We start from the raw sequence: 18,278 nt of genomic DNA, 5'->3' as shown, positions 1-18,278 counted from the left end.
GCCTTTGTTCTTGGAAATCAAACTCAAAATTAAGCTTTTTTCCGTACTTTGACCAAAGATTAGTCATGTTTCAAAACACCGGAATATAAATATTTTATATAGAACTTAATATATTTCTTAACGTAAAATAATATCGGCTCATTACATCAAGTAATATACATTTGGATCGTCGTTTTAGGGGTTGTAAAGTGCTCCGAAGTAAGTTTGGAAACTTGTTATATTTAAGTTTAGGGGTTGTAAACTTGTATTTACACCCCATGCTTGATTTGATTACATGTCATGCATGCCAATTTCAGCTTTTTTTATCTCACATAAAGGACCGATTTGACAATACATCATGCATGCCAATTTCAGCTTTTTAATGACACATAAAGGACCGATTTGACAATATATCATGCATGCCAATTTCAGCTTTTTTATGACACATAAAGGACCGATTTGACAATACAATGATGCATTATTTGACCGTTTTATTAGACATTAATTCATATTGCGCAACATTTCAATGCGCAATACAAGTGTATTTATACCCCATGCTTGATTTGACTACACACCATGCATGTCAATTTCAGCTTTTTATCATACATAAAGGACTGATTGACAATACAATGCATGAAATGACGAAAATAGTGACCATTGCGCAACATTTCAATGCGCAATAGGGGTCAAGATGAATCTATTTAAGAAGAATGTTAAACGAGGTAAAAACTCATGCATTTCATAAGTTTAAGTCTGTTAAGTCATTCAAAAAACCCTCTCTTAAGTCATTCAAAAAAAAAAAAATCAAACTTCATACAAAAAATGGCTCAAGATATTCCATCAGTTAGGTTTTCACTATATTGGGATGGTATTATCCTTGATGACAATAGTACAGTTCATTACAATAAAAGACCAAAAGTTCATGTTAAATGTCCACTTGAAATGTCTTATGAATTACTAGTCACTTACATACATGAAAAAATGAACATTAGTCCAGATGAGTATGAAATCTCTATAACAGGCAGATATCCACAATTAGTCTCCCATGGTATAGTGCTTTATGGTATGCATTAAATCAATGATGGTGATTCTTTGAGGGATTATTTGAATGCGCCAGAAGAATATAAACATTTAGTCGCCATTAATGTTCTTGAGATGTATGTTGAAAAGATACCCCGAGAGGTCCCTCAAGAACAGCCCAGTCAAGTTAACACTTATGGGGATATTAGTTCTTACAGGGATATTTTGAGTGGCTAGGTGCCGCTGGAAAATCTAACCCAACAATTAAATCAAACTTGGTAAATATGCATTCTTATATTATTATTTTGTGTAGTAGCACGTGTTTATTGTATGTATTGGTAAATAAGCATTTTAAAATCTTTGTAGGGGTTATAGACCTGATACGAGTAATATTGAGCAATTATCTCAATTTAGTGGAGCAGCTCATTATTATCAAAACTCTCAGTTCAGTGGAGCTGATTATTATAATAATTCTCAGTTCGGTGCAACTGATTATTATCAAAACTCGCTAGTGGTACCAACTGTGGATGTTAGGCAGTCCTCTCCAGTTTGGTGGAGTTGATCATTCTCCACACCATGCTCATTCTCAATATGTGTAGGTTCATCACCTTGATGTTAAATAATTAATATATACACACCATGCTCATTCTCAATATGTGTAGGTTTATCACCTTGATGTTAAATAATTATAAATAATTAATATATATATATATATATGAATTTGGAATTTAACATATGCTTTTTATCGTGTAGGAAAAGGCCTTTCATAGATAGCGCTAATTGTCCAAGTTATGTGGATACATTAAAGAGTGATGGCGATGAACCAGCTAATAATGCAGAGGTAACTGATGATAAAGATAGTGAAGGGGATGAAGAAGATACGCATTTTAGTCCCCCGAACCAACCAGAACCAACTCACCACCACGTACCATTTCCGATGGCAGAAAACCCAATTCCTGACAGCCCACTGCAGTGGCATTCTGACTATATTCCATATCTTGACAGTCTACAAGGTCGTGAGGATGCATTTGTCTTCACAAGAGATAATGATCAAAGTCGCCCAAAAACGTGGATTGAACCAAAAAATCTCATGACTGATGAATGCGTCCTTGCAAAGGGAATGATGTTCACGTCAAAAAAGGTGTTGCAATGGGCTGTCAAAATTTATTGTATAAATAAAGGATATGAGGGAGTTTAAGGTTGATGACTCAAACAAATCGGTATGGAGGCTGGTTTGTAAGCGAAAGACTCAAGGTTGTCAGTGGTTGCTTCGGGGAATTGTTAAGCCTGATGGTCTGTGGAAAATCACAAAATTCCACCCGAAGCACACTTGTGATATGGGACAAAGTTGAGCAGATCATTTTAATTTAGATATAAACCTGATTGCTCATGTGTTACTTAAAGACATTGAGGAAACTCCAAGGTAACTTATCTAACCTAGTACATTATATATCTTATAGCAATTAAAATATTATTGCCAAATGTTGTTTGTTTAAACTTATGCAGGATGCCCATCAAAACTTGTATTAGCATGGTCCACTCCAAATATGGTAAAACCATAAGCAAGAGAAAGGGATTTCTCGGGCGTATACGTGTTTTTGAGATGATCTTTGGAACTTGGGAATCCTCTTTTCGGGCGTTGCCTGGGTATATGGCGGCTCTACAACATGCTAATCCTGGCACTATTGTATAGTGGAGGCTTTTAGAGAGCAGAATTTTTGACTTCGTCTTTTTGGCATTCAAACCAAGTATTGATGATTTTGCTCACTGCCAGAATGTGATATCGATAAATGGGACGCATGTATATGTCCGATATGACATCAAACTTCTAATTGCAGTCGGTATAGATGCCAATACGTCAATATTCCCTCTTGCTTTCGCAATTGCCACCAACGAGAGTAACGAGACATGGGGGATGTTCTTGACTCATCTGAAGACTCATGTTATTAGGGGTCGTCAAGGCATATGTCTTATCGGATCGTCATAAAGGCATATTGCACAATATGTGTACTCTGGAAGGGTGGCAGCCTCCACATGCTTACCATCGATAATGTTTAAGGCACTTAAAGGTTAATTTGCAAACAAAGTTTGGAGGGCACTGTAAACAAATTGATATGGGGGGCTGCAATGCAGCATCAACAAAGAAAATGGGCTGCAAAAATGGAGCTGCTAAGGGAAGTGAGTGAAGGGGCATATGTTTGGTTGATGAAATTAGAAGTTGAAAAATAGACGCTTTATGTTGATGGAGGAAGGAGATGGGGCACGCTCACAACAAACAGCTCGGAGTTTTTCAATGGTCTCCTTAAATCTGCTCAGGGACTACCTTTCACCGCAATGTAAGACTAACTTTCAAGCAGGTCGTGGAGTGGTTTACGGATAGGACAAGGCAGGCCAGAGCCATATTAGCTGAGGACGGAACATGGATGTCAAAGCCCTACAAAAAGATGGAGCACCATAGAAGAAAAGCAGCGGGTCACCGCATAACTGAGTATGACGTCGTTCAACGAATGTATGAAGTTAGAACGGGTTATTACGACAGTAAAGGAGGAAACAAACATATCGTTAATGAGCCTACAAGATCATGCACTTGTGGTAAGTGGAAAACATACCACATGCCATGTTCTCATGCAGTCAAGTGCTTTGAGAGAATGACCAGAAATGTAACTGATTATGTGGCGGTGGAATATAAGGTAGTAAATTACCTTAAAGCGTATTCCGGCCACTTCCATCCCCTTGGTAATCAAGCTTATTGGCCAGCCGCGCCGTTTTCTATGGTTGCGAACAAGGAGCATATCCGTAAATTGGGAAAAAACAAGCTAACCCATTATCCCAATCAAATGGATGTTAGAGAAAAGATTTACAATCAAATGGATGTTAGAGAAAGACTTACTCTCGCAAGTGCTCGACATGTAAGCAATTTGGGCATGATAAGTGTTCATGTGGGCAAAACTCCCTTGGTGGCAGCACATCTGGAAGTAGAAGAGTATCTAGAAATTGAATTTTTTTTTATGTATATTGTAATTTAATGATGTATTTCGTTGCTAATGGAATGAAATATTTTTCAATTATTATGAACCTCTCGAATTGGATGAATTATTTTTAAATATTATATTTATTTTTGCACATTCAAAAGGTGCGGATTACACAATACAATAACAAAATAAAAAAAGACAAAAGAAAAAACAACGTAATACAAAGCAGAGTAATTTTTTCTTTTCTATCTTTCTTGAACCAGAAAAGTACTTTTATAGCTTTGGGAGTAAAACAAAAGAGATTAATCAAAATCCTATAAAATATGACACTTAAACCTAAATATAAAAAGTTTTCAAACTTATTTCGGAGCACTTTACAACCCCTAAAACGACGATCCAAATGTATATGTGTACTTGATGTAATGAGCCGATATTATTGTACGCTAAAATGTTAAGTTCTATATAAAATATTTATATTCCGGTATTTTGAAATGTGACTAATCTTTGGTCAAAGTACGAAAAAAAGCTTAATTTTGAGTTTGATTTTCAAATAACAAAGGCTGGGGTCGGGGGAAAGAAGATTTCACACACAGATTTTGTGCGTGAAGCCTACTTTGGTTCTTTTTTTTTTTAAGAGGGTTAGTTTGGTTACAAAAGTTATTTTTTGGGGTTAGCAAAGTTCCGGACTCCAGAAAAATAGAAGAAATCTCAAGTCTCCTACTTTACTTCCATGCCATACATAATGTTGTTCTTATATCCAAGGGGTTGTAGTTCAGTTCGATTTAGATTTATACATGCGGGATAAGTGCTCCCATTACCATTTATTGTTGGAGTTAATGGTCTGAATGGTCATTCAACTCATGGTAATTGGCCATCAAAATTATTTATCTTTCAAAAGTCATTTAACTTTGCCTAGTTAGCCAGCTTCATGATCATTTTTGTTGAAAATACAATTTCTGGTACCATTTCGATGAAACAACAACTTGGAGACGAGATAGACTTCTTTCTTTGAGATTCATTGACTTTTCTGCTTGATGCATCTTCAGATACCATCTTAAAAAGAGGGATTTGGACAATGGGAAGAATCATAACTCACTTATCTATACTATATTAAAAGCAGGAAGGCCCTAAACTTTTTACCCTTCGTATAATAAATTATTTATTTAGAAATAGACATTTAATTAGTTCCTAACATTTAGGACTTGAAAACCAATTAAATTAGGAACTATTTTTTTTTTTTTGGTGCCCTTTTTTAAAAAACTTTCCATGCAAAATACATTTCAATGCAAAATATTGTGGGAGTCTTTGTTCTACCAAAATAATCGATCAATTTTAAATTCCTTTCTTGGTGTACAACATCCATTTTTTTCTCTTTGCAAGTTACAATTCCTCTTTACTTTATGAATCATTTTTTGACGTGTATTTGAATTTAAATTATAATTTTTAATTGGGATCAATTTTAATATAATTTTTAATTGGGATCAATTTTAATTAGTCTTTAGACCACCTATTTTATAATTTTTGTGTGTGTGTATTCCTCTTTAGTTTATAATATTTCGCCTGTTTTATTTTTGAAAAAGTAAAAAATTCTAATGTTATTTTTGAAGTCCTTTTTGACTTTGGCAAATACTTTTAGAACAGTAAAAAAAACAATTTGTTATTTTTGGCGAAACAAAAACTGCCATAATAATGTATTTTCTGAAAAAATAAAGAATTGTGTTATTTTTGGCAAAGTAAAACTGCCATAGGATTCGTAAAATTGCCATAAGATTCGTCCAAAATATTATCATAAGAGTCCTTTTTGGCTTTGGCAGAATAAATTGCCACATAAAACTGTCATAAGAGAGCACAATTCATTTACTATTTTTCTCATTAAATATATTTGGAATTATACATAAACACTAATAATATATATTTTTTGAAAAGGTAAAAACCCACCATTGTTTTTTGAGTTCTTTTTGGTTTTGGCAATGGTTATTAATTTTTTATTTGAACTATGTAAAAACTCCTAATATTAGAGAATTTAAAGTTAGTAAGATTATAAAACTTTGCCGAATTAATTGAGTATTGATTTGCATGGGATTCTAATCCCAATCACATAGCATAAACAGAGTCGTTGTTGTTGTAGTCTGTCCAGAAAATTGTTTAATTGTTTTCCGTATGTTTGTTGCAGCTATTTATCTTCTACTTTCAGATTGGATTTAACCAAAGTGGTGGTGGCTTCGGTTTTTATTCTTCTATTTTCTTTACTGCATTTTTTAATTCTCTTTATTTTTAATTTCAAGCAGAGGAAAATTAAGGATGAACATAGTTCCCGTGTCAGGAGGTCTAAGTAGAAGATATCAATATAACATTCAAAGAAATATAACCAAGGTACAATCTTTTATTCTGATCATGTAAGAGGTGCAAATTTTCTTTCTTCTTTCTGACTATTTACATGAACCAAGATAATGATAATGCCTTTAATGATTTCTTATCCCAAAAATCTAATCTTTGTTGTCATGTTTCTACAAAATTCAATCTTGATTCCACTGCCATATAGTATTTACCTTCTGTTGCGCTTGATAATTTTAGCACTATATGTTTCTTTTGACTTGATTAATTTATATGGGATTTCGGCTTTTTCTTCTCCGAAGGTTGATTGATTTAGATAGTAGTTCTCTTAACTGTGTTTAATAATTTGTTGACATTTTTTTCTTCTCTTATGTTGGTGTTATTAATCCATATCTTAATAAATTTTTATGGTTTTGGAAAATTTTGTTGCGATGGAGGGAGCTAGAAGTGTATCGTCGATACCTTAAGATACATGTTGTAAAGCAAAATTCAGAAGCTAGCGAACAGTTGATATTGTCCGTACAAAAAGCAACTTAAAGATTTCAAGATTTTGGTGAGATCGTGAACTTGACAAGAAAACAAAAAAACTTTGATAAGAGACTAGAGATGAGAAGAAACTTGATGATCTTGAAACTGGAGGTATAACTATCGATCATAATTTTTGTAAGTATGTCACAAATTTTTATTTTTCTTCTGTGAATTTTTCAAACAGTAGTTGTGGTAAAGTTCAAATGATGAAAATTTAGGTCTTTGACCATATTATTGCAAGTTAATAGAAAATTATTGTAGATACATCTTTTGAGTCAAAAGTGTTAATTTGATGCTACTCAGTACCCTAGCACCGTAACTGTGAGTTTCACATATTTTTTTTTTTTTATAACTTGAGATGTTTTACAGGCATAATAATAGTATTAATTAACGTGCTCTTTTTTTTTGTGTTTCTGTTGTTTTTGTCCCTCAAATATTCGCTTTGTTATGTATAATTGATTCTTTTATTTTAATGTCTGTTAACTGAATTATCAATCAATAATTACATGATAATTTTCATAGTTAGAAGTTAAAGTTTTCAAATTGATTGCAAAGTTTCTAAGTATCTAAATATTGGTGTCCTTAAGTTATTCTTTGGCTAATTAAGTTGCACCGTGAAAAAGGAAATAAATATTGCAAACTTTATATAATATGTTCTTTATGTATACAATTTTTTAGTGATTTACGCGATAGACACGTGCAACGCACGTACGTTAAAACTAGTTATATTAGAAAACTGAAGAAGTGAATGTAATTTTTTTTAATCAAATAATTATTAAGGGCATCTCTATATAGTCAATCCATTAAAGCAGGTCAGGTCAAGGATTAGCTGGGTTTTAGGATGGATTGAGTCCTAAATAAATCCAAATACTAATTTAATTTTTTACTATCTTTTTCTAACAAAGAAATTTATTAGACGTAAGACTTTCTCGTGAAAGGGAAAGAAAATTGAGAGACGAAGTTGGGGATGTTTGTTGCGCTAGAAAAATCTGAGAGGTCTTCAAATTTTCTAATTTTGGGTCCGAGGTTGCATATATTATGTGAATGTTTTGTTGCTTTGTTCTGAAAATGGCACAGTATTGTAGTTTATTTTATTTTTGCAATTAGGGGTCCAATTAAGTATATGATTGTAAATCTCCCTTTGCTTAATACGGGATGATGGCAATCTATTTTCAAAATAAAATACAAATAAGTCACCTCATGATGTTTAAACATATAATACTTTGATTCGTTATTTGAGTTAGTCTCAATCTTTATATTTCTATAGATGAGTAGAGCTCTTATCATCGATTCATTAAAGAATTTTGAGCGTCAATTGTCCTAATTATGGAACTTGACACATTATTTCCATGGAAACGGTTGAGCAAACCTTTGAACATGGAGTGTTAGACATGTTTAGGACGTATCTGCGCTTGGGACGTAAACCTCACGAAACAAAGTCCTACATATGAGCCTTAGAGCATTTTGTAGGTTCCCCCAGGTGCGAGCCCAGAAAAGCCTATTAGAACAATGGGTTTGCAGTTCAAGCAAGGAAAGACCTAAAGGATAGAAGAGACCTTTTTGACACATGGAAACTGGAATAGGTCAACCACGCAGGAAGTTACAGCAGTAAGTGGAAGCATGCGATCAAAACAACTACATTCTTCTCACGCATTTTAGTGAAATTCTAGCATGAAATGACAACGATTTTTGTTGTGGTTTTAACCAGCTGAGTTATCATTAAATGGTGGAAACCGGCTGAGAAGCCAGTTACAGTACAAATTCTCAAATGCTTGAAATGTACGTGTATATTTCCATTTGCCATCTTAAACACATTTCACGCCAACCGGCAGAGTTTGAGACCATTTAAAAGTCGAACAATATGAACAAAAGTTGCAGGCTGTCCAGTCCGTATGAATCTTGTCTAGTTTTGAAACCATCCAATTGAAATGACAACACTCAGATTTAAGAAACCAGCAATACTAACGGACTACGTTTTATTACGGTTAATGATTGTCGGCAAAAACTAGTACAACACACTAAAAAGCAGCGCCATTATCATGTATGGTTGGTTCAACCCCAAAATACAAAAGGCATCACATGATAAAACATAGAAAACAAAGCTTATTCCAATACACCCTCCGTTAGTTGCTAAATCTTCACAGCCCACCCTGGAGGCCGATAATACCTGACAAGAGTGACAATACCACATGTTACTAGAAACATAATTAAGGACGACAAAACCATGCTTGCCTATTTGATTCTCAATTATCTTTCTCAAAAAGCAGATAATTCAAAGTTGTCATTTGAAAGCACGTGGGCGAATGGCAAACTTAGATTTGAATGCAAAAGAATCTTGCATGTTTCTACTTTACTTGAAACAACTAGCCGAGAATAATCATTTGAATGAGAAAACCACAGAGATTGAACTAATGACTGTAAGCTATTGATAAATGTAACTATGACGGCCTAGTTAAAATGATTAAAAGCAGATGAGCCACATAAACGACTTATCTAGTCTCAGAATGTAAACAACGCAAGACAATTAGTACTTACCACAAGCAACCCTTCCGCCAGCATTTCCAGTGGTTTTACTGAGCTCATGTCCTCCTAAAACAGCAGGAAAACAAATTTTATGTCAGATTAAGTAAAAGTGGGTTACAAGTATGTTAAATTAAAAAAAAAAAAAACATATTTCAACCATCATTTTTTTACTCTGTGATGGATTTCCCATGCTTATACACCAGACACCAGGTTTTTTTACATGCAAATACTAAACCTCGTATCTGAATATATCACAACTCTTTGATCCATAATCCTAATCTCATAATATCATTGTACGCCCACTATATTTGCTTGCAACTATAGTCTGCTTCCCTACCTTCTATTTTCTGAAACAAGTTGATAGTTAGTAATCCTGATCATCAGCTTTGAATATTTGCATTTGCGGCCTCACGATCTGCAAAGTAAGGAACATACTTCATGCAGTCCAACCACTCCGAGCAGACGCATTAAAAGGATAACCTATGGGTCTTAATCCAGCCTCAATCCCAAAGGTTCTTATTAGTTCTCTCAGTCCACCTTTCTTTCAATCAGTCAAAAGTCCTAGTTTGGGGCTAAATGAATTTACATCCAACATAGGCAATGTAAATACATCTCTCACATCAAAAAGAGAATTTGTTCTGTTGACTGCATTTAAGTGACTAGGCTTTTGACCAATACACACACACACACAGAGAGGCGTAATTAAATGGTACCAAAGCAAGCATCATGGAACGAAGGAATTTTTAGAACATTTTGTCAAAAAAAAACTTAAAGAACTGTGTTTGGCAGCTAGTACTTTAGCAAACTAACCCACGTTAGCTCCAACCACCCACATCTTACAGACAGTCCATACATTGTCCTATTTCTAGATTTAAATTCAAAATTGGAACCTGTATAACAGCAATCCATTCCTGCCTCCTGGGCTTTGGTTTAGTAGTAAGAGCGCAACACGTGATGTATAGGGGTTAGGTGCATGTCATGGTTCGAACTAAGCACAGACAAAAGCCTAGTATTTAAGTGGAGAAGGGTAGGGACGGGCCATTATCCACCAATTGCGCCACTGGCCAGCGGGAATTACATGGTCATCAGAAAAATAAAATAACACCTATTCATTCCTAGAGGGCTTATATGGAGATCACATCCTAATTCTTCAAGGAGATTTAACATAACACAGGAATGCACACCTCCCTCCTCACTTGATTTTAGAGACAGCAACTACCTGGCATTATCAATATGCAGAGAATGGCAAGTCTATTGAAGGAAGAAAAGATGAGATCTTATGGATGCTAGGTAGATGTGGAGAAAATAAAAGTGGATCCTTGCTAGTATAGTCATGGCTAGATTAGAAGCCCCTTCCTCTTTCACTTTGCCAGTCTTATTTAAATGAAAGTTCATCATTTTATTCAAAATTAACCTACAACATATGACACGAACAATCACATCTGGACTTCTTCCTTCTCAGATCCGTAATATAATCAATTACTATACTGAAACTTCCAAATTGACTCCTTAAAGAAAACACATGTAATGGAAAGAGGATTTCTCGTTTCTGTACTGTTTTGATCAGCGGTGAAGTAAAAGCTTAGTTAATAAAATTATATGACTAGCACTATGGACAAAATGGAGCATTGATGGCCGCAAACTAAAACAGAAAGTTGAGTGTCAAGGTTATATGCATTTTCTCTCTTCTTATCCTCTTTCGTCTTTCACATTTTGTGGTTTTAAATAAAAGCACGCTGTACTCGGCTCATTATAAGTTTAGTAGCTAGAGTACGAGAACCAACCCTTTCCAAGATCATCAGGATCAGCATGAACAACTACAGCTCTTCCAATGATGGATTGTGGACCAGTGAGAGGAATCTGCAAAATTTCAGGTTGTAAATTAGTTCAGGAACAAGTACAGAACAAGATTAAAGCTTACAGTTCAACAAAGAATTTACCTGCTTGTCAGTAATAGTAAAAGAAGCAGTACCTGAAATTTTTTGCAATGATTACACCATTAGTGATGCTAACTAATTTGGAATTAGTGAGGAGGAGAGAGAGAGAGAGAGAGCAAGCAATGGCCTCTTTGATTCAATTTTGGCTTCATTATGCAAAATAATTGTGTTTCAAGACAATATAGTAATGGATAAACCTTTACTGCACCAGAATGATTTTCCTAAGGCAGTGGTTACCACTATACGCCATGTTAAACCAAGCTAATCTAGGCTATAAAAGATAATGGAACTCTTAAAACTGCAGACATTTGATTTGAAATAAAATAAGGATAACTACAAGCAGCTTAAGTTCAATTAATAAACAAGGAAAGCTTACCATCTTCTCCAACTGTGATGTTACCAAGATCACCTGCATGACGCATCTCATCTTCAGGAGCACCATGCTCCTTACCAGCAGGATTGAAATGTGGTCCTGCAAGTTTAGAAAGAAGAAATTCAAAATAAGAAACGCCTAAAAGTCATTTCTATATCTCCGTCTTAAGTAGATAAAAAAAAAAAATGACGAAGAAAAGGAAGGAAATTCTTAAGTAGATAAAACTACCTGTTGACATGCAGCCATTTGTGGTATCACCAAGGGCATGGACATGGAAGCCATGCTGTCCAGGTTTTAGGCCAGAGACATCTCCAGTAACTGTGGTTGGGGCTGTATACATACAACAATTAGAGATCACCCGTGATAGATGCATGAATAAAAACCATTTTACCATCAATAAAGTTAAAATTACCATCTCCATCTTGATTGAAGAAGATGGTGCCTTTAACACCTTCACTGCTGCTAAGGACGGCAACGGCCTTCACCATTTTTGTATGTGATCTAGAAAAGTATGATAGAAGAGTCTGTTATCAAGATAACACGTATAAGAACCAATACAAAGCACATTAGTAGTTTAATATGCAGCTTATCTCATATGATGATGGACAACATTTCCATAAAAAAGTCAATTACCTTTCTCTCTCTCAAAAAAAAAAAAAGCATTTCCGTATACAAGTTTGAATTTATAAATAGAAAATTGCATTTGGACAATAAGTTAGAAACATAAAGCCAAACATTCAGTGACAAGCCAGGTAATATACAGTTCATCTCGAAAACAAGCTATCATATTCACATAAAGTAACATCCAAAATGTTAGGTACTCCATTTCTTCATCTCAACCATATAACTATATAAGCTTGGATATTTAAACGAGGGAGTCAATAGCACTTGGGCATGTTTGTTTTGAAAGAACAAAAAGAACTAATTATTTAATTTTCCAAATAAACCCGAATTGTGTTATTTCTTTCGGGGAAATAAAACCAAATAACAAAAACACAAAATCCTCCTGTTCGTTCTCCCCAAAACATCCACACACAAAAAACAATTCTCCCAGAACCAAATCCAATAGTCACAAAAAACAGAACGAGAACTGTTCTATAATCCAATCCAAACACCAGTCAAAGAAAGACAGTAAACATCTACTTGCAGCAGGACTTGATCACACGCAATTAGCAGGTGTACGTTTTACAATCTTTTATTTTTATTTTTGACAACCATGGTGTCCGGCTCAGCTTGTGTTCACCTCGACTAATTCCACGTAATACTTGCCACCTCCTACCAGGAACAGGTAGCAGGTAACTTTGTCCACTAAGGCTACAACAGATGGGAAGAAATCACCTAGTGTATTGTCTCTGCTACGTTTTACAGTCTTTATAACAAGAAATATCTATGCATCAGACCTAATCAAAAAGGCAATTACTCCTCTAAACTCAGACTAAGCAAACTATAATTAGATCGAACCACGCATCCAAAGACATAATATTAGCAAGGTGAAATTGATGTCATAAACTTGTCTATGTTTAGCTTCCTAATTACACTCAATGTTTAATCAACAATCATTATCCACAGAATCAGCAGAAAAAATAAGGCAGAAACGAGAGATTGAAAAGAGAAAGTTGAAGACAAGTATAGATCTGCTAAATCAGGTGTTGAATCCATGTGTTAACCATTTCTAAATGATATCGATCAGCGTGAAAATGCATAAATCGGAAAACAGAAATTTTGAAGAAGAAAAGAAAAAAATGAATTACCTCAGGGCACCCCTTGAATGGATAGAGAGAGAGAGAGAGAGAGTGAACTGTGATAATAATAATAATGGGAATAGCAAATTTAAGAGTGAAGTCGTAGTTTTTATTGGAGAAATGGGACTGACTCTGACCTGTTAGGAGGTAGGTGGCATGCCAGTGTGTGATAAGCATCGTATTCCTTTTGCCAACTACCTTCACGCGCTTCAATTCACGCCTTAAGAGTTATCTAGAACTTCACCTCGTCAAATAAGACAGCAATCTAATTTTCGTTTTGGGAAAAGGTGCAGATATCCCTTATTTAATGTAGCACTTGTATATCTTGTCGTTAGGGTTGTTCACGATTTTGATTAAAATTAAAATTAAATTAAAAATTTAATCAAATTGAATAAAAAAATTGATATTTGATTTGGTTTGATTTAATTTTAAATTTTAAAAATCGATAATATTTGATTTGGTTATGATTTTATTAATAAATAACCGAACCAAACCGATAAATTATATATATAAATTTTACAATTATTTATACGTATAATATTAGTTTTTCATAAATAATTATAAATATTTTATACTTTTTAATCATTAATTTGATTTTTTGTCTACTTATTTTACATGATTGCTTAAGGTTCATGTTTTTAAGAATATGCTCAAGCACATGTTGTTAAGTCTTTTAACTCTTTAATTAAGAGTTAAGTGTAAACCTACTAATAGAAGCTCACGTTCGAATCTAATGTCTTTAACTTAAATTTTTAGCCTTTCTTTGTCAATCATTTGATTTTAGGTTGTTTCTTTTTTTTTTCCGAATTTATACCTTTCTTTTTTCTTGTCTATATGGGTCCTAAACTTCTAATACTTTTCATATGAAAAGGACAGAAGTTGTAGATTTGGAGGTTCCTATGAAAGATACTTCAGTAACATCAACATTTGCTGCAACTCAAGCACATGGTAATGCCCTAATACTTCTTCCGTGGGTAATCGTCCTAAGAAGCAGAAAGTAACAACTCCTTGTAGTTAGTCGAGACCCTAGCCTTGGGGATAATGATAGAAAAACATATAAAGTTTGGGATCATTACACAAAGTTTTTTTAATAAAATGGGAGAATTGAGGGAAAAATGCAAGTATTGCCCCAAAGTTTGGGATCATTACATAAAGTTTTTTTTATTTCATATATTTCTATTTTAATTTTAGGTAGTCTTTATGTTTAATTAATATGTATGTTTGTAACAACAACTAAAAGCTCCTATGCTCTACTTTATTTCCAGGTATGTGTATTAAGATGACAAAAATGGTGCAGCCACTACTAAGTTAGTTTTTAGCTCTATATGTAATAGTTTAACAACTTTTGGTAACTTGAGTACTACACTGTCACTATTAGTGAAAATATTTCTATGATGTATATTCCACCTTAAACTATAAATAAAAGTTATCGTTTGAACAAAAAAAAAAGACATGTCTTTTTCAACTTTTTAATGTTTTACTGATAAGTCTCGTGGCTGCTAGTCATAAACTGAAAAATCGAACCAAACCGAACCAAACTGACAATAACCAAACCGGTGGTTATTATTTTATTTGGTTTGGTTATGGTTTTAGACATTTAAAAACCGACTAAATTGGTTTGGTTATAGTTTTAACCAATAACCGACCCAAACCGAACCATGAACACCCCTACCTGTCGTTGTTCAAATTGTGCAAATATATATTTTCGCTGATATAATTTTTAAAAAAAGTTATTTAGCTTATTTTTTATTTAAAAATTATGTCACATAACTTTAAAAAAATAAGTCTACTTAAATCCATGTGGTAATTTTCTGTATTGGTAGACTTACTTTTTTTAAAGTCAAGGAGATACTTTTTTTAAAACAAACCAGACAATTCAATAGAAAAAATTACTTCGTGGCTTTGAAAAAAATAAGTCTACTAAAAAAATTGATAGGCATACTTTTTTAAAGCTACATGACATTTTCTTACTTAAAAAATAAGTTTAATGATTTTTTAGAAAAAATATGCTAGCTAAAAGGGTATATTGCACCATTTGTGTAACGGTAGGGTATATATGCACTATTTTTTTAACAAGGGATATATCTGCTCTAAATCGTAAAGTTAAAAGTATATTTGCACTTCTGCCTTTTTGTTTTTGTTACAAGGGTCAAATTTACGTATTAAGCTAGTCCGTTAAATCTTTATGTCTAGCCTTAATTTCTTTCTGTGGCTTTTTTCTCAATTAAATTTATTCGCCCATTAAACTCTTTTAATCAACCCGTTCGACCCGACCCATCGACCCACTAAAAAAATTAAAATCCAATCATTTTCTTTTCTTTCTATCTTCTTTTCTCTTTTCAATATCCACCCAAAACTTTAAAACTTGTCTCTCACACAAACAAATACTGAAATTGTTAAATTTCACCCAATACTTAATTATGGACATTAAGTACTGTTCTGTCCTAATTCAAACTGGTTGAATTCAATTAGGAGTACATATTCAATGTTTATTACATTCCCAATTTTCCATCATCTCAACAAAGAAAACAACGTCCAAATTTGATACTATGATGTCTACTCAATCTGTGTGCGCGTGGGTCAAGAGAAAGAACGAGAAGGTGCCGTGGCCAACTTTCATTGCTGGACGGCTCGAGTGGTATTCTTCGTAGTTGTTTGTTAAATAATAGTAACACTTAGGTTCAATTGTTTAATTGGGCCTTAGTTTATAATTAAACAAGTAAATGGAAGTTCCCCGTTTGGCCTCGGGAGGTACAACAAATAGCCGTTTCTAGGACCGTTAGTTATTTTAAAAAATAATTAAATTTATAAAATAATTAAAATTTAACCATTTTAAAATTAAAATTCAGATCTCGTGTCTGAAGTTTAAGAAAGACTAGAGGTTGTGAAAAACCGATTTAACCGATAAATCAAACAAAAAAAAGTTGTTGATTTAGCTATATCGAGTTATTAGATTAACGGTTTTGTAAAATTACTTATTGGGTTGTCAGTTCGATTTTCGATTTTAAGTATTTAGTTAATGGTTAAACCGACGACCCAATAAGCTTATATTAAAATTATATTTTTATCCCTAGTTATATGATAGTAGCTCTAAATTTTAATTTTTTAATAAAAACCCCATTCCTAAACTCTTACCGTAAGCACGCTTATTCTCTCAATTCTCTTATCATTTCTACTTTCACAGTTAAGAATGCAATAAACAATTTGAAAGTTCATTATCATTTGATGATTTGTTGCTTGATTGCTACCTGTGCATTTTATAGTTTTTGTCTTGTAATTTGTGTAGACTTTTATATACGAAGGCAGAGTATATATGAACAAATGAAAAATGAGGGAAAGAATGGTTAAATCGAAAATCAAACCGTTAAGGACCAAAAATCGATAAATCGAAAACCAGTAACGAATATCTCATCGGTTTGATTATTTATCGCATATTTACAAATCGAAAACCGATAAATCAAATCGGTAATACATACAACCAAACCGAACCAACCGATAAACACCCCTACTGACAATCGGCTAGCTAACTTCCGACCCCAAGATCTGAAATTAGATTTTGTCAGTTCAATATTTCAGACCCGTGATTTGAGGTTAGAAGAAAAAATTCATCGTTTATTCAAATTTTTAGATTGGCTCTTTATTTATGATTCTTTTAATATTCCTTCAATTTTTATGATATACAATTTTCTTTAATAGTTAATCCAAAAAATGAATTAGGATTAGTAGAGCTTTTCAAGTTCTCACATATGAATCACACACCACTATTCTTAGTGGTCCAAAAATAGAAATCGTTCTAATATTCTAAGCAATTCATGAATATTTACGACAAAAATGATTAAGCACATCAAAATGCCGCTTGATGAATTTGAAGGAGGAGTAGGAGCAACTTAGTGGGGGCATATTAACATTCAAAAACATCCAGAGACTATAAACATAACGACAAATTGGCATTAAAATATTATAAAATGTCTGTAGACATCAAATTTTTAGTTGAATTAATCCATATAAAATTTGAATTAAGTTCTAAGTTCATGTTGACCAAGTCAAATTTTGGTTAGTAAAGTCGAATTAATTATTTAAGTTAAAATTAGATGATTTGAATGAAATTCAAATTACATCTGGGTTTATCCATTAAATTGGGCCTCTACAAGACGAGCTCAACCCATGTCATTTTAGCTCAAGGTCCGTTAGACTTAAAAATCAAAATACCCTCAACCTCTAGCTCACACCTATATAAAGGACTGAGTCACATCCCCTTTTAAAAACATGTTGAAAGTTGCATATCATCTTGACTAGAGGCAAAGGAGGCAACGACATCCACATAAGTCTTCTGCAAAGGTCTTCAACAAGAAGGAGAGTTCGAGAGACGTCTTCTCTCAAGAACAATCCAAAGTGCTGCTCAAAGTTCTTCCAAGATTCAACACATCAACAAAAGTCCATCCTTCATTCGAGAAAGACGCTACATTGGCCTTCTATTCAAGGCGACCAACACGGAGATTAGAATTAAGGGATACATTCAGAATTGTACTCACAAAATAATTAATAAAATGATTTTCTCTCACATTCATTTTATGATTGCAGTTATTTATTTTCTGCTAGCAAAATTTATCGTGAACAATGTCCAACATCATTATAACTTCAAAATACTATTTTGGAGCTTCACTTGTAGAAGTTAAAATTTCATGACAGTGTGTCTGAGTTCCGTGATAGTGTTCCTGAACTGTTATAATTTTATTAATTCTAATATGTGGCCCAATTAATGTAAAGCCCATAACTAATATTTAATGAAGAATAAATCTCGTCCGTTAGATCGGTTACTTGATGAACGTACCGAATTAAGTCTCAACTCTTATAAATTGGTTCTCCCTCC

At 33.6% G+C, this 18,278-nt stretch overlaps 1 protein-coding gene across 2 annotated transcripts; it reads right to left on the bottom strand.

Annotated features, from left to right (window-relative positions):
- Window positions 1-8,776: 8,776 nt before the first annotated feature.
- Window positions 8,777-13,561, bottom strand: LOC132626863 (superoxide dismutase [Cu-Zn]). 2 transcript variants are annotated; one of them, XM_060341878.1, is made up of 8 exons: window positions 13,418-13,561; window positions 12,079-12,190; window positions 11,895-11,996; window positions 11,670-11,765; window positions 11,297-11,328; window positions 11,141-11,216; window positions 9,369-9,422; window positions 8,777-9,000 (listed from the first exon to the last, which is right to left on the bottom strand). In XM_060341878.1, the coding sequence occupies exons 2-8, from the start codon at window positions 12,152-12,154 to the stop codon at window positions 8,972-8,974; spliced, it is 465 nt and encodes a 154-aa protein (XP_060197861.1). In that variant the 5' UTR covers window positions 12,155-12,190; window positions 13,418-13,561; the 3' UTR covers window positions 8,777-8,971. The 2 variants fall into 2 exon arrangements, with proteins under 2 accessions (XP_060197861.1, XP_060197862.1); XM_060341879.1 differs by having other exon boundaries at window positions 12,079-12,167; window positions 13,418-13,560.
- Between the last annotated feature and the right edge of the window lie 4,717 nt (window positions 13,562-18,278).

This window comes from Lycium barbarum, chromosome 2 (assembly GCF_019175385.1).
Source record: "Lycium barbarum isolate Lr01 chromosome 2, ASM1917538v2, whole genome shotgun sequence".
NCBI lineage: Eukaryota > Viridiplantae > Streptophyta > Magnoliopsida > Solanales > Solanaceae > Lycium > Lycium barbarum.
Note: the sequence above shows the minus strand (reverse complement) of the source record. Positions and strands in the feature narration are given on the sequence as shown.

Bases quoted from the DNA above. Each gene is read 5' to 3' on its own strand.
- LOC132626863 (XM_060341878.1), bottom strand. From the start codon at position 12,154: ATGGTGAAGGCCGTTGCCGTCCTTAGCAGCAGTGAAGGTGTTAAAGGC. The intron at 11,329-11,669 runs GTAAGCTTTCCT...AAAAAATTTCAG, and splicing joins CATCACAGTTGGAGAAGATG to GTACTGCTTCTTTTACTATT. The intron at 9,423-11,140 runs GTTGGTTCTCGT...CTGCTGTTTTAG, and splicing joins TCCTGATGATCTTGGAAAGG to GAGGACATGAGCTCAGTAAA.